The sequence below is a fragment of the Pezoporus flaviventris genome, unplaced genomic scaffold (genome assembly GCF_033815535.1).
Source record: "Pezoporus flaviventris isolate CSIRO_AGI_PZ_B2104156 unplaced genomic scaffold, CSIRO_AGI_Pfla_v1 ptg000045l, whole genome shotgun sequence".
Lineage (NCBI taxonomy): Eukaryota > Metazoa > Chordata > Aves > Psittaciformes > Psittacidae > Pezoporus > Pezoporus flaviventris.
Genome location: NW_026892593.1, coordinates 9,226,262 through 9,250,267, shown reverse-complemented (window position 1 = coordinate 9,250,267; position 24,006 = coordinate 9,226,262). Strand labels below are relative to the sequence as shown.

The window sequence follows — 24,006 nt, the reverse complement described above, 5'->3', positions numbered from 1 at the left end:
TTTTGGTTATATCAGGTAGTCGGATGACCCAGTGTTAAGTTACCAGTGTTTTTCTTCCAAATATAAATCTAACCTCTTTGTTAAATAAGATTTGCCAGTCTCTTTGATCAGTACTTGAGATACTCTTTTTTCATTGTCTCAGCTTTTTCTTTGTCAGATCTAAATACCAAGCTGCAGCTGTGGTAAGCTGGATATCCATAAACATAACATATATACTGCTGTCTTTACTTCCCATTCTGAGCACAAGGAATGTAGCAGTGTATATTTATTGTGGATAATGGTCATATAATTAAAATGGTAAAAGTGTATTTTTGGGCACAGCTGCCTTTCCGTCAATCAGTTACATTACTGGATTCTCTTCTTACAGAGAGCCTAGAGAGCAAATTTGGAAAGTTGAATACATTTATATGTTGGGGGGGGGGGGAAGGGGGGAACAAACCAAAAAAACAAAACCCCACAACCCAGAAAGTGAGTAGTTGTTCATACCATATTACATCTCTAGTCCTGTCAGTAGATCTTCATAGGAGAATTGTAACACCTGATTGCACCAAAGAAAATTAAACTCTCCTGTTTCCTAGCACTATTTCCATGCTCTGTGCCCGCATCATCTGTGGTATTCTCAAATACGGCCTTTAGCAGTTACCAAGAACGTGGGAATTACTGGTGCTGTGTGGGTCTCTAACACCAGAGGATGTTGCCTGGCTGGTTCCAGGGAGCCCGAAGGGTTAAATGCAGTGAAGCCTTTCCCCAGCTTTCTGGGAACCTGGCAGTGGCTTTCTTTCAGTTCCTTTGTAATGGGAGGAACAATACCTGAATTCAGCCTTGGGTTGTGCTAGAGAGGGGGAAGTATTCAGGTTATAGTGTCAGGGGCAGCAATTGCACTCGGGCAGTACCAGCAAGTGCTTCACCCTGTGGCTGGAAAAAGTGGAATGTTAACAAGGCAAGTCTCAGATAAGACCATATGTATGTAGGGTTTTGTTGTTTTTTAATCCATTTCTCTCTGCTCATGGTTTTCTTTTTAGTTAAATTAATCACGCTGTTTTGAATAGGCTGCATTCTGCTGCTGGAAACTGTAACTCGGGCCCTGGCTGGTGATGAGCCAGCCTAAAAGCAGGGAGACACATTTTTTGTGTGTGTTCAGATGAGTGAGAGTCGTCGTCACTTGAAGAAGAAAAGCATTTAGACACTAAAAGCCAAGTCCTGCACCAAGATAACAATGATGACTATCCTCTAAAAAAATCTCACAGTGAGGCATCATTTCATTAGCTGACTGAATGGAAATTACTTTTCTGAATTAAAAACTATTTGCGAAGCAGGCAGTCCTGCAGGCATTGATAGCTACTGGCTGTATCTCATCTTTGATTTCTCCAACAAGCTAGTACTGTTAAAGACAGCCAGGAACATTTGGTGAGAGGAGGCTGCATGGGAATTTCATGCTTGTTTCTGTTTTTAAATCATCTTTCTTTTAAAGAGGGATTTGGGTTATATCATAAAAACGAAACAAACATAAAAAACCAAAGGCACCACCACCAAGACCAACCACAAAACAAACTTGAAGTTAAGGATAAACATGTCAGTGTTTTGTTTAGTTACTGAGTTGCTGTACATTCCTCTACATCCAAACATTGTTTTGTCTGAAGCATAAGTAGTTGTGGATAACTGATAAGGCTGCCCTGCCCAAGTACTTAATATGTTTGAATGTGATGATCTTCAGCACATGCCTTATATTCGCAGTATCTGCTTTTCAAAGTGCTTCTTCATTTCTTGAGTATTTTTTACCTTTGTTTTCTAAGGAAATGTACTCAGTTGCATATCTGTGAGTTCTTTCACCCTGTTTATATCCTTCACACCTTGTTTCAGTTTATCTTGTGGTTGGAATTGACAGAAAGGCACAAGTTTCAAAGATAGTCTTATAAATCTAATGTAGATTGTCCATATTCATATCCTCTGTTCAGGAGATGCTTTAGCACATGCACAGGTTGGGGTTTTTTGTTTGACCTGGTGCTGGACATTTAGCAAGGAGTTAACCAAGACCCAGGCACAGGGTGTAGAGCATCTTCTGTTGAGGAGTTAGGATAGAGCAAGAGGAGAAGAAGGTGTGTGGAGTGTGAAGGAACGTAGTGAGCAACTGAAAGGAGTTGCTGCTCTGCTCATCACTGGTGAGTACCACAGCTGGAATAGTGTGTCCAGTTCTGGGCTTCCCAGTGCAAGAGAGACATGTACATACTGGAGCGAGTCCACTGAAAGGCCACAGAAATGATGGACTGGAGCGTCTCTCCTAAGAGGAAAGGCTGAGAGCTGGGATTGTTCAGCTCAGGGAGGAGAAGGCTTGGTGGGGTAGGGTATCTCATCAGTGGATATAGATGCCTGAAGGGAGGATGCAGTGAGGTCAGAGACAGGCTCTTCTCAGTGGTGGCCAGGGACAGGACCAGGGTCAGTGGGCAGACAGTGAAGCACAGGAGGTGCCATCTGAACATCAGGAAACACCTTTTCACTGTGAGAGTGACCGAGCATTACCACAGGTTGCACAGGGCAGTTGTAGAGTCTCCATCCTTGAAGATATCCAGAAACCAGCTGGACATGGTCCTGGGCAGTGTGATTGAGGTGGGCCTGCTTGACCTAAGGGGGTTGGACCGGGACACCTCTAGAGGTCCCTGCCGACCTCAGCCATTCTGTGATTCTCAGTTGTGAGGGGGATAGAAGTAGCTGAGGTTGTAAAAGGGGTGTTTTAAGATTTTGCATTGGGAAAGCTTTATAGATAAAAGTCTTCTTCACAAAACAATTTCTTATTTAAGTCTATTTATATATTAAGCATTTTATCGCTTTGTGTTTGATCATGTTAAGCATTTTTAGGATACTAAAGTTCTCTACCCCAGAATTTACAGCTTTTGTGTAAATCCTTGTGTATTCACAGAAGACTTTGTGGAGAGCTTCTGGACGGAGGGGCTGCTATTTCAGATATTGAACCCAATTGATGATGTGTATTTTTTTGTAACATGCTAATACTTTTATAAACTTGTTTTCAGTCAGATTATAAGGCTTTCAAAACATACCACTGCAGAAAAATTTTGCCTTACAGTTGTATAGCAATGTTTTTACTTCTAAAATGTAGCTAAAATTACATTCTAAAAACCCTTCTAAAATTACAACTAAAATGCCATTAGTTTTTTTATGAAGTAACTGCTTTATCATCCAGTTCAGGCAAAAAGTGTGGCTATTGTTCCTCATTTTGAGGGTACGGTCACAATTGATTTGAAATGCAACAAGCTTTAAATAAACCTCATCAACTAGCATGTGGGCTATGCATTCCTGAGAGCAACCAGCCAAGCCATGCATACACAGGACAAATAAACTGCAGCATGATGGCTTTTGTTGAGTGAACTTATCCTTACTGTTTAGTTGCTTGTTAAATACTTTATATGCCCAGCTAATTCCCTAATGATCACTAACTTTCTCTTCTTTAAAACAAGAAAGTTTTGACTGCCTCTGTGTGAATTATGCTGAACTGGAGAAATTTTTTGTATCCGTACAAAAAGTATTGTTGGATGCAGACTGTGAATTATTGTAAAATGAGACGTTATTTATATCTCTTCTACAGTTACAATACTCTTGAGATTTAACTGTTCAACTGCTGTATGGGAAACATGCATCTCTAGTGAGTTTGTTTTTATGTGTGTTAAGATGGAAAGCAGCTAGTTGATATATTATGAAGTGAAATCCTGGTACTGGTTGTTGAGAGCTTGGAGGAAGAGAAAAGGCAGCTAAAAATTGCCTGGTTTTGTATATAATTGTAAGTTTTACCAGTTCAACTGCTGGAATTATATTTTCATTTTCTGTAAGGGCTTCATATTTAGTAGTATATGTATTTGTGTGTTTATTTATAAAGGACATACTATTACATTCCATATTTTTAAAAGGATTTTGTATCAAGATAAGTTGTATTTGGATGGTTTGGAGGGTTCCAGCTCCATGAAGACAGCTTGTGGAATTAAGATTTTGCATAGCCTGTATTGTATGCGTGTGTGAATGTGTATACATGTAAATTGTTCCTAGTAACGGAAGAAATCTACCAAGAAATAGCCAAGATTAGCTGTGTTCTTTGTTGCTGAAGTTGGGTGAGGGTGGTTTTGTTTCTACTCTTCAGGTTATTTAGGATTGTAAATAAACTAAAAAAGGCAAGTGAGGAAGGTCTGTGGCAAATGAGAGCATCTTTTTAAACAGCACTTCCGAGTCACTTCTTTAAAGCGACCTTTAAAAACATGAATTATCCCAAACGCATTGTTCAGGCTATCTTCTAACTGTGAGCAAAAGATTAAACTCATTCCTTAACATTTTATATCAGACAGGCAGATCCACTGCAAATGAAGTAAAAAAGATCAAAACTGGAGGTAGAATAAGAATAATTTATCCAGCTAATGTGTACATGTGATTAGTTTTATCTCATAGACTGCAGGATAATACTGTTACTTTTTGTGAAACAAAGTTTTGTGGAAATCATTGCCTGCTGTGCAAGGAATGTGATTTTCTAGACAGAGTCACATAAATGTTTGTTGAATCTGTAAGTATCTACCTGCTACTTTATTTCTCTTTGAGAAAACTGAGTTTTATAAAATACATATTCAGGACTTGAAAAACCTCCCCCACTGCTTCCAAAATGTCAAAGCCAAGCACAGGGATTTAGCCATACAACTTCTATTGAAATTAATTGGATTTGTATGGCTAAATCCATGCAGTTCTTCTGAAAATATTATGGTCTCTTGTATATAAAATATAACAATATGTTCACAAACATGTTCTCACAAAGAATATTTGGACAGAACAGTAAAACCAGGTTTAATTTATGTTTACAGATGAATAACTTTTGGTTTACTGTAAATGTAAGGGTTCCTGCTGAAGTATACTGAGTGAATACTAAGCATGGGCTGTGCTTGCCTTAGGGCTTCATTTTTTTTAAACACATGAAGCATTTACATAGGAGTCTTCTGTACTTAACTCAGGAGGGGGAAGAGCATTTCTGACTCATTAATCCCTTTTTCTTTTAGTAAGTAACTGGGTCCTTCACATCATGCACTTGAGAAGTGTAAAATATACAAAGAAGTGGGAGGGACAAGCAAAATGATGCCTGGCTTGCTATAAGGTATAAATTCAAAATCTGTTTCTCTTTGCAAGAAGAAAAATAGCAAGGGGAAACAGGGCAGTACTAAATTTACTGCATGTGCTTGCATGATACGCAGGTTTGGGATAATTATTTTCTCTCTTGTTCAATAAAGTGAGTTGTTACCATGGTAGCATTCATATTGCACAATTTCTCTGTTATAAAATAAATTGAGAACAGTTTCAGAGACAGAAAAGTCTTTGTATGAACCTTTGTTCTGTTCTTTTCTCTCTTTTGTTTTCCTTTAGTGCAAAATTGTGTCATAGAAATGAGGTTGGGGTCTTAAAATTGTTCTTGAGATGCTGAAGTCTCGGTACACTTTCCAGATAAAAGTCAGTCGAGTACTAATGCTGTGTAGTGCTTCTTCAGGACAAGATGTGCAAAGGCAGACATAGCTTTGGGAGTTTAGTTTTGGACACTGGTTAAGTTGGAGGATATCTGCACTGCTACTTCCCACAATGTTAGTTCTAGTAATAAAATTTAATACAGCCATGAAGAGAGTGCAAGCTGCCAGGCACCTCCAGAGGAATAATGTGGATGCACTGATCCAATAACTAGCTCCTGGAAGTCATCACCTTGCCTGTGTTCTGTTTCTAATGTGTTGTTCTGGGCAAGCTGTATTGAGAACTTGCTGAAAAGCAAGTCTGTGGGCCTTCAGTGTGAGAGAGGGAAAGACCCTCATAGTAAGTATTTTCAACCAGAGCATAGTCTAGATGACATTTTGGTCTCTGCTGCTTCTCTTACTGAGGAATAGCAGATTGATAACACTTCTTGGTCAGTTGGTTCTTTGATGCCATTTTTTAAATGTTTATTGGCTTCAATGCAGATTCTGCTGTGGACATTTTTAAATAGGCTTGAGCAATACTTCTGTTTCTGCTTACTGAAAAGATTCCATAGGATAGCCACGGGAGCTGCTTACCCATTGTGTAAAGCTTATATGAAAGGCCTCCAAGAAGGCGGAAAAGCATTCAGGATGTAGGACAGATGATTGGAACGACATGTAGTTTTTCATCAAGCCCTAGTGGTGTCTTTGCCAAGTCATCACTGATTCCTCCTTTTTCTTCAGTTTTGTTTTTCTCCTTTGTTTTCTCACTTCAGTAGACAATAGCCCTATTAGTAGGAGGGTGACTGTCCTTCATCCATGAGATCAAATGGTCTGATTGGCTGCTTGATTCTTTCCTGCTTTTTTTTCACCTTTCCATTGATCTCTGTATGGATTTCTGAGAGTATGGTGATCAATACTGTACTTCGGGGGTGGTGGGGTTTAAGCCTTTTTATGGTGATTTAATTTTAATATTAAAACATCAGATTTATAGAAATTTTACAGAAATATTACAGAAAAGTCTTGACACAAGGGTTATTCAAAAAATACAGTTGCTATCTCAAAACATCAACTGCAGAAATGGAGACCTGAGAAATTGTTTCTTGTGTTCCACTTAAACTAAATCAGGGCACCTTTGTGTAGGTTCTTCTGTGCTTTTAATCCATTTCTGAATTACATAGAAATTGCCTTGTGTAGCACATTAGTATTTTAGACTCTGTTGCTCCACAAATATTTTGTGATGATGCAGAAGCCATATAGTCAGTATTTACTACCTACACAAATTTTAACTCAATGTATATAGCAAGATGTTTTGGGGAATCTAGGAAGGGGTTGTGTCTTCAGATGGTTTTGTCCACCTAAATGGTATTATCTTTGAATGCCGTGAAGTACTAATTGGCTGCATACTGTTACTAAGCAATGCTTCCCCTTTTGCAGGTATTTAAATAGAATGCATACATAGTCACTGCTCCAAAGAGCAAAACAACCCTTGTGGATTTCTTGAAGTGCAATAGTACTTTATACAAAACTTTTCTCATTCCAGCCTGTTTCCTTCCCACATGTCATTTGCCTTCAAATACAGTGCAGTTAAATTCATTGACCAGCGTTGCTGGTGAGTGTGCCAGCATGCCAGTTCACCAGTTCATTGGTTGCCTTGGTTAGCTGACAACTTTTTTAGCCAACGTGTATGTTTGCCCAACATTTAAGTGTCAGAAATTGTTCTTTTTCACGGTTAGAAAAGCTAAGTGATATATGGCATAACCAGCAAGATTTCACAGTTGTGTTAAAGGGTGGTGGAAAATGTATGAAAAAGTGTTATGTTTGAAGAATACTAAGTTTTTTCCTTTCCAATTAGTTGTGACAAATGAAGTTTCATGCTGGCAGATGATGTTACATGCTCTTTGCCTTATAAAACCAATAATAACTGAGTAAAAGGTAGAAAAATAGTATTTATGACCTCTTTGCAGGATCATCCATGCCAGATGCATAAAGATATTTATAGATACCTTTTGAAATTGCATCTAATGTATTTAATGGGTCATTGAATTTAAATGTCTGATATTTCATGACTTATTAATTCCTGGATGACTGAAAGCTTGACTTCCTGTAGAAAGACTGACAAAAATGGATGTTATAAATTTATAGTCCCTATTGTAGTGTACCTAAAAATATAGATTTTTTTTTTTTTAAATAAAACCAAAATTTCTTACACTAGGTTACAACCATCAGCTTTGTGCTGCTATGATAGCATTTGTTTCATTGGTTTTCAAGCAACTAGAGGATTTGACTACCTGAGTGACAGTGGTTGTCCTGGTCTTTCTCTTGCTCCTGGCAGGACCAAAATGCCGTAGGTTTACTGATTCAGAACACAATATTCTTCTTGAGGGTAAATATTTGGTTTCCTGGCATGCTTGGGGAGGAGAGATTCCAGATCTGCCCATTTCTCACTGCAGAGAAGAGTGGCTCTGCAGAGTTCTCTTTTCCCTTGTGCTGCATGGTGACAATCAGCCTGGAACTGTAACGTGCATTCATCCTTGGTGTTTTGTCTGTTCTGCTTAAGGGTACCTGGGGACAGCGATACAGGAATACGTTAAACGTAAATGTCCTTATTTTGTTAGGGAAGATTTTGCACAGAAGTGTAAACATTCCTCTCAGTTGCAGTTGTAACCGTTGTTTTGTCAAGGATCCAACATCACATATGAAATCAAATTCTAATTACCGTCTTAAAAATCTGATTTATTTTCATATATGTTCCCTTTTTGATGGCTTAAAACCTAGTGTGTCTCAGTGCCATATATACAGCTCTTGCTGAGAGCTAGACAGTATTGTTTCTAATTTCTTGGTGCTTATGTGCAGCCTTATAATGAATTTCTCTTGTGATTTGTGATCTTAATGCGCCTAATCAGCACAGTCTTTTTAGTTCTTTGTAGTTTGACAGTACAAGAACAACATGAAATGTTGTATTTCAACAGGTTAGATCTCTATGTGTGTATAATTTTATTCCTAATTATTGAAGTCCCTGAAATGAAGATTACCGAGAGCCAGTTGTGTATGTTGGGAAATTTTTCTTCCTTACAATTTTATTATGCTCCTTCCTAAGCATCCTTTGCTGGTTCTTTAAGAGACACCATATTGGGCCAGGAGAGATCTTTGTTTTGTACCACTGTGATGTACTTCTGTATTTTAGTGTTTGATACATGTTGTTTCTATTATTATCTTTGTTACTATTTATTCCTGTTACGGAGCAACTAAAATGTGCAGAGGTATATGTACTCACAATGAATGTGGTGATGATTGCAGTCTTCTGCAGTGAAGAAGAAGCTACTCACTTCTTGTGAGTAGCTGAGATGCACCGTGGTACTGTGCAGAGTCTGTAAAGATTTGGTTTAGTAATCTCAAAGGTGCATTTATTATATATCTTAAGTTGTCATTTTTCAGAGCAGACTCCCACTTCAGACTACAGGGTATTTTACTATTTGTCTAGCCTTGTGGTAAAAATGTTTGATTTTTATATTTCAGAAGTATTTGGGTCTGATGTTCCCTGGAGTTCTTGTTTTGCTTAAAAATTCTTAATATCTTATTTCTTTATACAATATTTGCATCAGTATTCTTTTAGCACTTAATTATCATAGTCACCCAAAAATAGACTGCCATTAAGACATGTTGAAAATCTTTTTCCTTCTTGGAGAAAGCAAGGTAGTTGAAGATGCTTCAACATCTGATTAAGAGAAATCTCCTGTAATTTCAGGATTTCTGCTCGTGGCATATGCAAAGTACTGATTTTAGTCCTCAGGACAGGTTAGAAATTGTGATTTCTTTTATTATTTTTGAACACAGTCATATTTGTGAACAAAACTGCATATGGCAGTAGAAGGCTAGCAGCTGTGTACACAGTTCCGTATTTTACTCAGATAGCATTAAAAATTATAGGGCCTTCTGTAAATATATCAAGTTCTGTCAGTATCACAGATGCTTAGTAGTATTTTAAAGGTTACTTTTTTCTGTTTGTGATAGAACTTGTCTTGCAGTATCTAGAAATGCTACTATTGTGGAACAGAAGTGTTATAAATGAAGGACAAAAAAAAACCCAGTTGGGCATTTCCTGGATTTGGGAATTTGCAGTTATATACTTGGTCAGTTGCACAGAGGTTTACTTCTGGAAAAAAAATTGTTTGTGTCCCTTCCTCACCTTCTAAACAGGGCTTGGAACCTGAGACCTCTGATGCAGAAATGAATCAGGGGCTGCCAGAAGGATACTTCTGTTGGCTAGATGTTGCCTATGCCTTGAAAAATAGCCAGCCTTTGTCTGGTGTCCACTTTCTGAAGCTACCTGACTTAAGTAATCAAATTAACTGTAAACATCATTCCCCAAGTGTCTCTTTGACCATCTGTTACCATCTTTGCTTGCTCTGATTTTGAAGTATGAAGGCGAGTACTTTTGAATTATATATCTATAACTCCTATCTGTTGTCCTTCTACTTAAGAGTGCGTTTCCCAGGTTGTTGTGGGATAAGTTAGATGCACACACCTCCAACAGATTGCAAGTACATTCAAGCTGTGTTCTTGCATGTTTTGGAGGATCAGAATAAACTCCCTTGTGATCATTTCCAGGGGTCTTAACAAATTTCTGAAGGTATTTCCAAATACATCCTCAGGTACAGAAGATAATTTGATCCTCTCAGGAAAAATACCATGTTAAGCAAATTTCTGTCATGCCTTTCAGGGCATTATGGAATACTTTTGATCCTCAAAGTGAGAGAACTGACGCAGAAATACTGATTTTATCCGTGCATCTCTCTGCAGAGGTTTCTATACTTTAGGGCTTTTTTTTTTTTAATTGATGAGGAGAGTGAGGCAAAGATTGTTGTGAAATGCCTTTTATTTTCTTTTTTCTCCATAGGCAACTTGATCAATGCTTAAGTAAATGTACTAAGAGAAAAACAGAGTTTTTTTTCTAATTTTTATATTGAATAAAAATAAAGAAGAGAGAGCAAATTCATTAATACTTTGAAAGATTCCTTTAATAATAGTTCCAAAATGAATAAATCACTGACCGGCTTTTAAGAAGTGATGTTATTGTAACTGTGAGTGGGCAGGGCTAATCAGTGAAAATGCTTTTGAGAAGTCAAGCAGTTTTCCAGAAGACGGTGGGGGAAGCTGGATTTTCATAATCTTTTCTTCCTCCCTCCCCCCCCTTTTTTTTGTTTAAGACTGCAGACAGAGCATGGAGAAAATACAGTAATGAATAGTGAGAGAGCCCTTGCAAAAACCCAAGAGAAAGGGTAAAGGGGAACACAAAGTGGTAGGATGTAGAAGTGGATGCATTGTAACAACCACATTAAATCAGACCAGAAGTGGGCTTACCCACTGTTCTACTTCTTATAAGGCAGTAAAACTGTCTGACTACTTCTGATTAATACCAGTCATGCAGGAAAAATATAAGACTGGCAAGCAGAAAATGAGTTTAGTTTGGTCTACATTGCAGCTTCTTATTACCTGTGACTTAAATGCTTGCCACGGAGTTCATCGCATTTAGCAGCGTGCAGTTGTATTTCCTTCCATAAATCTGTCCAGTTGCTTTCTTAACTCCATAAAACCCTCTACCACCACACTGAGTTTTCAGTGGCAAAGTGTGTCACAGTTTAACCACAAATTTGGATAAATACCTCCTTCTGGGTTTCTTACTTGCTTTTTAAAATCGCCTTTCTAGTTTCCTGGATGTTGTTTCTGTGTCCCTGTTTAAAAAAACAACTATGGTGTTTTTTTGAAAATGGTTTTGTGAAGAGAAGATGTAAGGAGTGAAGATAATGAGAAAGTACAGAGGAGAGATGAAAGGATGTGGCCCTGATGAGTCAAGATTTACAGCTAGTTGGAGTCACTGAACAAAAAACCCCTAGAAGAGAAACCACTAATTGAAGAGAGTGGATTCCAATTTTAGACTATAAATTCTAGATCAAGGTGAGAAAGTGTCTCCTTGAAGGAAGAAAATATATTTGCTTCACTTGAGATTGAAGAGCCACAGGGAAGCCAATTGCAGGAGAATGTACTAGAAATAAAGCAGTTTTTCATAGGCAGAAAGGTGTTCTGTGGTCTGAAAGACAGGATGGAGTGGGATGGTGCAGAACAGGAGGAGGGGAAGAGGAAAAAAGCAGAAGATGCACATTTACCCCTTAAACAAATCTAGGAAATTGGCAATTGGTAGCACTTTCTGTCAAATATTATTTAGTATAAATGGAACACAAAAAGTAAGACTGAGTGGAATAAGGCAGAAGTGATGAGCACTGATTATACAGTGGGGAAAATACTGTATGACAATGACTACTGACCTTTGTGATAGAAACCAAAAGAATTTTGTAGTGTAAAATTCAATGTTGTATGCTTTGGTCTTAGTAAACTTTTCTGCTATGAAGATAGGCAAGAAATATTTTGAAGGTGGTGAGTATGATGCAAACCCAGGGGGTTTAACAGCATGAAAGTCAAGGTCATATACTTGAGGGTAAATAAATATTTCTTAAAACAGAAGGATCATCTTTTAGAAAGTGAAGGAAGTTTTGGCTGTCTTAACAAATGACTGAGCCATCAACATGATGAAGCTTTGAAAAAGCCAGAAGGGGTCGCGATGAAATTTAGTGCATTCATGAAAACGATGGCATGACATTATGGCTTCTGTGACACGGACTGATCTCAATCCAGTAAATTCTTTTATTATACTGAAGACTGAAAGCAGGCATGTTGCATGAGAATTCTTAGGGGAAAAAGTGATACAGATCTCCTTCCCTGCCAGGCTGTCAAGAGTGCTTCCTAGTAACAGCAAAACATCCCTTAAGTTGTGATAGAACAAACATTTTTAAATGCTTAAATGGGTATAAAAACGAAAGAAACCCTGTTAGCTTAAGTTACTTCACTTTTTCTAAAGGTAGCAGAAATAGTTTATTTCCTTTCCCACACACCCCCTGTCCTGTACCAATTAAACATTTAGTGAATATGGTGTTTTCACATCTGGAATTTGTCAATACATTTATGTCTTGAAAGTTTGTTCAAGTTAATAATTAGTGTGAAGTTCTGTTTGACCCAATCTGATGGAGTCTCCTGGTAAAGTGCTGTCGACCCATTGATGAGATACACAGAAATTACTTAAAAATTGGGGAGTGTGGTGTATACTACTACAGCTAAAGAAACAGCGCACAAGGTCCTGGAGAGTCAACACAAGATAATGAGGGAATATTTATGTGACAGAAACCCAAAAGAAAAATAACTAATGGGACAACGAGAGACAGCAAATGCAAGCGTTCATAGAAGACAAAGGCTTGCAAAGCAGACTGGGTCACTGTGTCTGCCTGTAGTATCCTATAAGCCTACAAGTGTATTTGTTGCTAAAGTGAGGGGCTTTGAGTTGCATCTGTGGAGCAGCACCAAGGCTGTGGCTGAGGTATCCCTGTCTGGTGGTGTTGGTGGCTCTGTTAAATGTCAATAAAGTTTTGACTGCATTCCTAAGAGAGTTTAAAAAGAGTTGAATTAAATTAAGCTCAGAAAAAAAGGTAAAATACCTAGCTGGAGCGTGTAGTGATGAATTCTTTAACTGCGCCCTTCAAGGACATAAGCATTTGGAGAGGTGTCCCTTCTGTTGCAGTTTTCTCATGTATTAAAAGTCTCTCACAAAACCTAATTCAGAATGAAAAGCTGATTGTTAAAATCTAAGTGTTCAAAAAGTTTTATTTTTAATAATTTTTGTAAAACCAATTTTGATGAATTGATGACTTAAATATTAAATTGTAATGTTCTATTGTTACCTTTCTGTATGAGCTTTTTTAACAAGCCTGACACACTGAGCATACTCCAGCTATAATTTTGATTGAAATAATTTTGAGCAGGTTTTTTTTTTTTACACTCACTTGATTTACACTAGGGTCATTGAATTTAACTCCAGGAGACTACTGCAGTAGTCATTTTGACTGAAATGTGTTTTCTAAATGACATCTGCTTTTCAAACTGTCTTGTTGCATAGCAGTGGTTTTAGTGTGTGTGTGAATGTAACTCTTGGTGGGTTTCAGAGAAGTGCAGGAAGTTGCATGTTTGCTTTGAGAGCCAAGTGATGATGGTGGTGCAAAGCATTGGGGTACATACACATTTTAATATGACTGAAAGAACATGATACCATTGTCTGATGGTACAGAATAAGGAAAGTTCTCCATTTCTTGGTAGGTTTGAGGTTAAGGATCAAAAAGCTGTGGGTGAAAGTAAGGCAAACTGAAGAGTTATAATTAACATTGCATCTTGGGCAAGATAATTGAAGATTATAGACTGTGGAGATGAAAAATACCTTGCTGATCATCTAGTATGTCTCTGCCAGTTTTAAATTGGTCCTGCTAGCGTCTTTCATTAATATTTTTCTAGTCTGGTTTGAAATGTACCACTTGGTGAGATTTCAGTCACATCTCTGAGGAAGCAGCACTTTTTTTTTCTCCTCTTTTTTTCCCCTCCCCTGACAGCATAATTTTTTCTGTTTAGTTTCATCCTATGGGTTTGGGATGTGCCACACAGTTTGTCCAGACTCTTTCCTGTGGTAGTTGTTGCTTACCCAAACTAACCATCTGTTTCCCTGTATCTCTGATCCTAATTCTGCTCGTTTTGCACCTCCATGGACATTTTCTGGCTTCTCATGGTGTCCTTGGGAAGAGCCTGGCCTTTCTCAGCAGACAGCCCTCACTTCTGGAATCCTTCTTGCTTCCACACAGCCATGTGCTGACAAAGCCGGTCTTTGTGTCTGCTCAGGGAATGATGCAAGGCCCATCTGTTAGTCCAAGCTGAGAGGCAAAAAGCAGCCTTTAAGGACAACTTGTGGGTTGCTTGTTTTTTCCAGAGGTTTCTGTGTCCATATTTGACCAGTATTATCTCCAGAAGGAGTCTGAGAGGTCATTATCTCCTAGCAGCAACTCTTTGTTGTACTTTTATGATTATTCTCACCTTGCATCCAAGATTTCAGCAGCAGGTTTCTCACGCAAATACTTTTCTGAAAAGTTCAGTAATGGCTTATTTTTGATCATAGCAGTGACAACACCTTCACTTCTTTCAGATCATTAATTTTTCTTAAGATTTTCTTGTTTTTCCTGTAAAAAATTCCACATACTTATTAACTTTTGCTATTACTAAATCATTATCAGATCTAACTTTAATTTTATGAATAGCTTTAGAATATTTCTTCCAGCTGTAATCTTTTGTTCAAAAGATTCTCGCTAAATATCCTTTCTTATGTCACCCACACATTTTTTTTGGCTTGTTTCTGGTCTGGTTTTGCCAGATGTTTTTTCCCCAAGCTTTCATGATAATGAAGTGGAGCCGCTGTACCCATGGTATTAAAAAAGAAAAAAAAGGGCTTTGAAAAGTTGTTGGGTTTTTTGGTAAGTTGGGTTGGTTTGGGGTTTTTCCTAAAAAGTGCAATTAGTTTGACAGCCTAATCATAATTTTCCCAGCTGTATTTCAAACTTCTGATGTATCTTCATTTAGGAACAAATTGTCTCCAAAGTTGAACTTTCAAAGTAGTAGCATTTTGAAGTGCTTAAGTTAATAGGTAGCACATGGACCTTAACAGTTAAAAGAACAAAATCACATTAAAATCAAAGAGTTAAAATCACAGAATTGGTGATTTTTAAAGTTTTGCTGCAAATACAGTGTCTTAAACCCAGTTCATTCCACTGTATCCTGCTTTACTAGGTGAATGCCCCAAGTAGGCATGGAGACTGTTTATATAAATGCAATGAATTTAGATTAGGTGTTAGGAAAAAATTCTTCACTGTGAGGTGCTGGCACAGGTTGCCAGGAGAAGCTGTGGCTGCCCCATCCCTGCCAGTGTTCCAGGCCAGGTTGGACAGGGCTTGGAGCAGCCTGGTCTAGTGGAAGGTGCCCTTGCCTGTGGCAGGCAGGTTGGAACTGGATGAGCTGTAAGGTCCCTTCCAACCCAGATCATTCAGTGATACTATGAATTTTATGCAAAGTAGCTTAGCTCAAGAAGCGGTTGGAATGAAAATTAAATCCGGTTACGATTTAACTCCACAGATAGTTTTTTCTTCCTCTACTACCCCCATCCCAGTTACCTGTTAGATGTTCAGTGCAGAGCTGCCTTGTATCAGAGGGAGTTGAACCTTTGGTGTCCTAGAAAACTTCTTAACCATTTGGTCTAGGCAGTCGTCTTATTTTTCTTAATCAGGTCTAGACAGATAGGTTCAGCACAAAGTATTTGAGGAATTTGATAATTCCACATCAACCACATTTGGATCCTTTCTTCTAACAAAGCAATTTATTGCAAAAAACTGCATGTTGCCCAATTCAGTGGCTGGCTCATCAGGAGGAGAATCCTGCTATGTTGTATAAAGCAGAAAAAAATGAGCAAGTCATTTCTTCGGGTGACAGAGCTCCCTTGCTGGTTTGATTGTCCTTGAACCCGTTGAAAAAGCAAACAGAGCTCCAGGCTGCTGTCCTCTCAGCATGCAGGCTTCTGAGTTTGTCCTTTGGAGATCTCTGTCTTTCTCGATACCCGGGATAGGCATCTCTAACTAGGCTTTGAATTCTGTCCCAAAGACTCACAAGTTAGGTTTTCTAGTTTCTAACATTTGACTGTCTGTAAGGGAGCTGGTCCCTGTTTACTCCCGATAGATATATGTTCTTTCTCTTTGTCTCTACGGAGCATCCTTGGAGAGAAAATTGTTTATTACCTCCATCAGTTGAAAATGGCAGTGTTCTCTACATCAGTCTTTTTAGGCAATCTCAGGATCAGGACTAACTGGTTCAGCGCTCACTTCCCTGTAATGACATTTTTATTAAGCTAAATAAATAGAGGTTTTGTGAAAGAAGCAAAGGGTTACAGTTTGCTAAATAAGTTTGTGTTACTCTGATAATCAATAGCTTCATTTGTCTTGTAATATTGTATATTGAGTCTTTAATGTCTTGAGTCAAAAACATTAATGAAACTTGATGCTATTTCAGATTTATTGAGCTAGCCTTTAGTAAGGAATTTTACGTTGCCAACCTTGTATTACACACATAGCATTTGGTGCTAGTCAGAAAAGAAAGTGGTTACAGTTGATTGTTAAAGTATTGCTGGAGCGTTTGTAATGCAGCAGCAAGGTCACTTTTACATCCCACATAAAACTGAGATGGGTCCAACTCCAAACTACCTAGGCTTTTGTTGTGCTTATCAGGAGCTTTTAGGAGCCTCCTGCCATTCCTTCATTCGTGGTTTCTGAACATGGGGCCAGCTACAAGTATGTACTGCAGAAGTGATTCACGGTAATGGTGCACCAGGGTGTAAAATAGCAATTGTTATAGCAGACTACTCCAGACTGCTTCTTCACTGACTGAGTAACAACTTTGTTGAATGAAGACTGTAGATAAACGTGCTCTCAAATTCATGAGTATTTTAAGAAAATAATCACCTAACAAGTTTGAGGCTGATCCCAATTCTGTCACATGTTTGAAGTGATTCATGAACTGGATTTTGAGCCATTACCATGTACTGAATTCAGTTTTCTTAAATGCTGTAAATCATGTGATACTGTATAATGTAATTTATAGACTTGAATTAAGGAAATGGAATTTGTGAGGATGGGTAGGCCAGCGTTCCTTAACCAAACTAAAAGCTTTGCAGAATGATGACATCCAAACTATTTTTGCCTAATGCCATATAAAAGAAAGTTAAGCACAGGCTGTTACAAAATTGCCTCATTCTTTGTGACTATTTTTTTTCTGTTCTCCACAGGTAGGTATAATTTCTATATATTATGTCCACTTAAGGAAAAACTTTATTATTCCTAGCTTCTGCAAGCATTGTTGCAAATAGTGACCACGTTCACTTTCAGCAAAAGAGTGGGGTTATTACTCAGGGGGCTTTTTTATTGGTAGTGGTAAGAACTCGCAGCTGCTTTTTATAGCAGCGTGCTTCCTTGAAGATTTGAACTGACGCTTTATTCTTCAGAAATTCCTTACTATGCTGTTATCATTTCACAGAGGTAGGTCAGGGTTGGTTGGGGTTTTTTGAAAAGTAGAGCTGTGTGTGGTCAAATACCTGTTCTTCATAGAATGTAACCTCATTGCCTTGAATTGTCAGAGGCATCTATAGCAAAAGCCAGGGAAATTTTTTCTTGTTTCCTGCTTTTTACCTCTTTATTTCCCCTGGGAGCTGGGTTGATGTAAGGAGATGGTAGAATCACCATAGCGTTTTTTCCTAACTGAGGCAGAGCAGACTGCCTGCACTCAATGGTGACATCCCACAACTGCATTTTAGTGATACTACAGTTGTCATTTGAAAGAATGAAGATAGTGAGAAATATGCTGATATGTGGCTGTTTTGGTAAAATAGTCGAGACACTGTATGTGTGTTTGTAGGTAAATTTCTCTCCTTCCAGGCCCTGCTCTTTAAGCACACAATCTTCCAGCCTTTCCAACCTTCACATTCTCTTTTATCTGGACTAGAGTGGTAACATCCATCTGTTGAAAATGCAGTATGAGCTGGCACAGGAATATCCACCTTTGAGTCTGAAAGTTCAAGAGGAGGTCTTTGGCTACAAAGGAAGGAGAATCAAAGTCTCTCCTAGTTGTCAGGCAGAGATTTGGAAAATGTTCACCTCATGCCTATTATTCCCCTTCCCCACATTGCCTTTCTCTCTCTGATTAGAACTCCAGGGTTGATACAAAGGATGAAGGGTTTAGCCTGTGTGCACTCCCTGTGCAGAAAATGTAATGATGAAAATGTTCCTGGGTTTGCTAGGTGCAGAACTGTGTGAAAATCAGTGAGCAAGTATGGGTGACTTTCCAGTGAAATAGAGGAATGATGCCAGATGGAAAGGAAAAAAAAAAATAGTCACTGCTATTCATGCTAGCAAAAATGACTAACATTACTGGTGTTTCTTGTTCCTAGATCACCTCTCTTGTGACGCTCCAACTCTTATCTACAGTTGGCCATAATGACCAGCTTGATGGACCACGGTACAAATGTACTGTATCTCTGGACTTCATCAGAGCTGTTGCCCGGTGAGCTTATTAGAGTTTGTTTACTGTTGTATGTGCTGACTTGAAAGAGACTTCAGAACCAGTATTTGCTCAGTCTATAGCTCTCTGCAGACCAGAATAGAAATCTATGTCTGTTTTCTAAGTAAGAGTGAGTCGTCTTAGTTATGGGAAGTGTTGAACTTGAGGTAAGTTATAGTCCAGTCTTGGTTTGGAAAAGATTTATGTTACAGCAGCAGTATGTGTAACAGTAACACATTGTCTTCGTGCTTAATAAAGGTCAGGGACTTCATGCAAAAATACTACTCTAAAATGCCAGTCCATTTCATTACCAAAAGGCACATTATGGTACTTGAATCTGAAATGATATTTAGTTCTTAACAGTGTGTTGTACATACAATATAAAAGCTACACAGGTTGTAAGAATTCTTCCACATAGTCAATCTTATGTGATCTGTAGTTGATACAAACTGATTCAGTAAATGAATTGTAGGTACCTCAACAGCTCTGCTCATTCAGACCCTTCAGTTTTGGACTCTGAGAACTGTTCCAGGTCCATTAGGACAGGTGATAAATGACAGACAGAAATGCTTGCAATACATAGGCAACAGTGAAGCCTATGTCTCATTGTGTGAGGTAATACATAGGCAACAGTGAAGCCTATGTCTCATTGTGTGAGGTAATGCCAACAGCATAACCTCACACCTGTTGCTGCAGCCAGATTATTAGCAGATCTTGGATAAAGAGTCAATAGCCAGAACAGAGCTCAGAAATGACATGTTGCGAAAAGGAGGAGAAATGTTCCCAAGGCCAGTTCTTCTCTGTAATGTGGGATGTCAGAGGAACCTGTGGTGTAGACTGTATCCCATAACCTCAGTGCATGCGTTGCTCTTCTGAGCTGTTAAATGTCCAATAGCCTTGTCAGTATTCCCCACAGACGCCCTCATCTCAATTTGTGGTTGGTCAAGCTGTAGAATGAAACTTCATCTGGTTCAGGCCTTGCTCAACCATACTGCCAGGACCTCCACAACTTCACTATGTCTATTTACTATGCCCAGCAATAAAGTCATTAGTGAATGATGTCCTGGAAAAGCTCACTGGTACCAAGTACAGCAGACCATCTGCTCAGCAACATGAATCATTGTGTATACAAATGTCCCCAAGTTCTTGTCTTCTGTGACTCCAACAGTGAATACAGAGACCAGTTCATAAAATCTGTATTGACTGTGAAGATCCTTGAATTAAGATACATGAAATGATGTCCCTTTCTTTACAACTTTAACATCCGTAGAAATTTCACTGATTCCATTAAAGTTGCTGGGAAGTAGAGTTGGCCAGAAAACAAGACCAGAATTTGTGCTATGCAGCTCATACTTACCAGAGAGAGTAGTTTTTGGAGATGCTGTCACTTGAAACCTCAATGCACAGTATAGTGCTTTGGCTTGCTTTCCTTTAGGTCAGATGTATGTGTACATATACACGTATACATATGCACACAAACACGCATACATATATCCTGACAGACTTTTTCTACATATTTTGAGGCAGAAAGCCTTTCTGTCCACCCACTCCAACCTCCAGGTAGTTTGGAAGTGTTTATATGCTGTCCAAATAGGGCCATTTAAATGACTTGACAGATTTTACAATTGGCCTGTTCTACTTCCCTCCTGTTGCCCTCTCTTTTTTTCTTTTTCTTGCTTTGTTCCTTTGTTGCACTTCTTTTAAGTATCTTTTCCAGCCCATAGTCATTGTTAAATCTTTAAGGACAATCCATAAAGGTTCAAGTTTTCACAAAGCCATAATAAATGCACTTCCCCCTTGTCTTGATAGGGCTAACAACAGGGTGAAGGCATGTTCTGTGCTTCAAGAAATTTCATTTTCTAGCTGTGCTATAGTCTTGCAGCTGCCTGTAGTTTTTAACCACCCATGGGAGAGGTTATATTTATTGAAGAGAAGGAACTAGTTTCAACCAAAAGACACATCAAATAAGCGGCCCATCTCCTTGATTCTTTTCTTCTCTGTTACTGTAGTAATACTGAAATAAGTTTGTTAGTGTTGTGGTTTAAGCCTTGCAAATCTTCAGATTCACTGAAATCCTCAGATACTTCAGCCTTGCTACTGTAGCATTATTTCCTAATGGAAGGCTGAAGAGTGCAAAGAGCAGAACAGAAAATGATGCTCTCTCCCTCCCCTCCCCACCCCCATTCAAGCTGTTCACATTGTCATTTTATTTTCTACATTTTTTAAGGAAAAGTGAAATTTGCATCATTACTGTTCCTTTTTTAAAGCCACCTGTTTTTGGAAAAGAGTAAAAAACTTCTGTCTCTTTCTGGTGGCTTTTAGTGTGATAATTGCTGGCCATGCACAGTCTGTCTTTCGTACCACAGAACCTCATGTCTGTCTCTATTCTGTTGCATATACTCAGTTTTCACAGAGGTATTTGCATGCTTTTTACCACATAGTTTTTTTACCAGCTTACTTCCCTTTTGGTAAACTAGCCGAAGGTAAGGTTAGACATTTCTTTGTTAGAAATTTTTAATTTGCTTTAAGAATTTCAGACCTAGGTTAATAAATCTTCTGTAGCTGAAGCAGGGATCTCTCAGTGTTTGTGGAAGGTAATAGATCTTTTCATATGGTCTCTAATGAACCCAGTTGTTATGACAGGACGGCCGTGTTTCATAGTTGATAAGGTCAGCATTTGTTAGTGTGTGTGGTTTTGTTTCTGTAGAAAGCCTTGTAAGTGAAAGCACTTTTCTTGAGTGACCCAATGTCATGTCAGTCTAACAGTAGAAGTTAATGTCTTTAATTTCATCACTGGATTATGAAGTAGACTTAAACACAGTGTTTCTTGTTATATCTTGGGGATTTCTAAACTTTTTCCTTACCCGGTATGATGTTTTATAGAAACTTTTTGAAAAGTGGGTTACAGGACGATGTGTGAACAGAGAATATTAAATGGTTGTAGTCTAGCAAATAAGGCATTCAGCTGGTTAAGCTCACTTTGCATTGTGAGTGGTTGTTTTTGCATCACTGAATACTTTTTTAAAAAAAACTTTTAATTTTATACTTGTCATTATATGCAGTAATTTGCGTTACTTATTCAAACAGTAAACCCCAAAGTCTGAGCATTAGATTGTAAAGCAGAATGAGTTTAGAGACAAAAAAATAATTATATGTTTTATTCTACTGCTGTTTCATTCTGGCTGCCATTAAAGTACTAAAGTATACATTAGACTCTTCTGTTAAGTGGCATTCTTGGATTTTTCAAATTTAGCTATGAACATGGGTCAACTGGTGTCAAGACTGAAAGAACGCAGACTACAAATGAGTACAGATGAAGGAGATATGTAGTACATGCTAGAACAGGTGGTTTGGAAGATGAACAAAACGTTCAGTAGCACAAAAGACTGCTGCTTTGCATCACCAAGTAGAGTATCATGTTTATCACATGAAAATATGATCTTATTAACTTTGATATATTTTTACTACTTAATGATTGAAATAAGAATCTTCAGTTTTTACTAGAAAGCTGCTTTATTTCTCTTTCAGTATCTTACAGAGTTTAGATAATCAGAAGACAGGTACTGTAAATAACACTAAGAGTTAAAAATTCATTCATCCTTGATTGCATTTCTTTTACGAATATTGCTTGACATCGATTGTTCAGAATGTTCTGTGTGTGCTGTCTCCACACAGGTTAACGTCTTAGCACTGTTAGGATGATTGCTCTAATATACTGTGTTTTTGTTTATAGGACCGTGAACTTCGATATAATAAAGTACTTGTACGATTTCTTGTGAAAACAAGCTTCACAGCCATATGGACTCTGTGACGATGACTAAGGCAAGCTGTGTTCATCTCTCTACTTAGCTGGCCAGAAAGAAGAGTATTTTGGCTCTTTTGGATTTGTCCAAACAGGTGCTGGCCCAGCATGGAACCTCATGAAAATACTCTGATTGGTCTGGGTGGATCTGAGCAGAGGACTATTTACCAGGGACCCTGGAGTATTTGGAAGCAATGTGTTAATTATAAACAGCAGGGTTTGAGCACAATCTGTTCTACTCTTAATGATGTTATCTTAACACTGAAATTGCCTGAAACCCATTTATTTAGGACTGCATTTTGCTCTATGAACTCTCCCCAGTGCTTTGAACATGGCAGCAGCCCTTGTTTGTATGCCCAGTCTTTTCACTTCCTCTCTGCAGGAATCTTTGCAATTGCCTGCCAAAGCAGCTTTTCCTGAGGCCACCATTTTAGGGGAGTGGAGTAGCAAAATATAATAAACGTAAGAACATACTTCAAATCAAGCTGGTGTAAATCCTTCTTTCTCTTCAGTTGTATGTCAGCAGATTTTTACACTGCTATATGGAGATCACAACCATTGGAAACTCCCAATTAATCACAATAGTATCTTTTTTCAGACCAGTCATAAATGCTGAATGTAAATCTGTTTTTACAAAGCTTTATATAAAAAGAAAACATTGATTCTTAGAATTCTGTTCCGATGTCAAACTTGAAAGGTTTTATTTTTGTTTAAACATTTTATAGTCCTTTTACGCTTATCCAGTTAATATTAAGGGATAATTACAATGCTATTTGGGATGAACATACTTTGATACACACTGTGTAATGACTTCTGTAAAGTATCTGCCCTGCGGAGGAGGATGACACAGCTGCCTTTCCATCAGAAAGGGAAAAGTTCAACAGGTGACTAAGTATTCCTGCAGCAGTTCCCCAAAAGAGGCAGAACAGTGAATAATCAGTGTGATTAACACAAAACTGCAGCTTTGGAAATACACGATAGAATAGACTACAGTTACATTTATCTCCAGTTTACATGTAGAGGATTCCCAGCCACCACTTCCTTTATGGGGTATTAAAATTCCCACGTCCATGTTGGGATTACGGTCTTATTGAATCTGAAGATTTCTGTCACTCTTGAAAACTCCAGGTCCCACAGCCTGTTACTCAGATGTTTCACTCCTGAATGGTAGTCTTTGACGATACAAGACCTTGCCATGTTCTGTGTTGACCGTTATGGTTTTTTTCCTTTGAAAAATCATCATTCTTTCCCCCCATTGCTCTGATATCGGAGATGGTCAAATACACTGAATACATGTAGCTTTTTCTGTCCCCCCACCCTCATCCCCAATTGGGGGTGTGTAGCCAGGCCTCTGGATTCAGACCCAAATGAGCAAATTCCAGGTGAATAAGCAACACAAGCATCTCTCTGGCCAAGCTGTCGCTTCTCCCTCAGGAGAGTGGGAAAGGGCAGCAGTGAGTCATCTCCGGGATCAGTTTTCCTTCCTCCTGCTGAGCTGAATCAAACCCTCCACCTGTCCATGAGGTGGCAACATTTGTTGCCCTTACCGAAGTGCTGGGATGCAAATACATAACCTGTTTCAGAACGATTCCTACCAGGTTTTGGGTTTACTAATCGAAAGGTCCATAAGGTGACCTTTGGGCTAAGCTTTACAGCTTCTTCCCCTTTTGGGCATAGTGCTGAGCCGAGCTCAGCTCTCACGAATCT

At 38.5% G+C, this 24,006-nt stretch overlaps 1 protein-coding gene across 3 annotated transcripts in view; it reads left to right on the top strand.

Moving 5' to 3' along the window:
- Nucleotides 1–22,783, top strand: part of ORC5 (origin recognition complex subunit 5) — a 72,099-nt gene extending 49,316 nt beyond the window's left edge. For 2 of the 3 annotated variants that reach the window (XM_061467379.1, XM_061467377.1), the window contains 2 exons: nt 18,388–18,500; nt 22,231–22,783. In XM_061467379.1, coding sequence (XP_061323363.1) covers nt 18,388–18,500; nt 22,231–22,276 — 159 coding nt within the window. In that variant the 3' untranslated portion in view covers nt 22,277–22,783. Of the gene's footprint in view, nt 1–18,387; nt 18,501–21,750; nt 21,830–22,230 lie in introns of those variants that run through there. The other variant, XM_061467380.1, reaches the window with a different exon arrangement.
- The last annotated feature ends 1,223 nt before the right edge of the window (nt 22,784–24,006 follow it).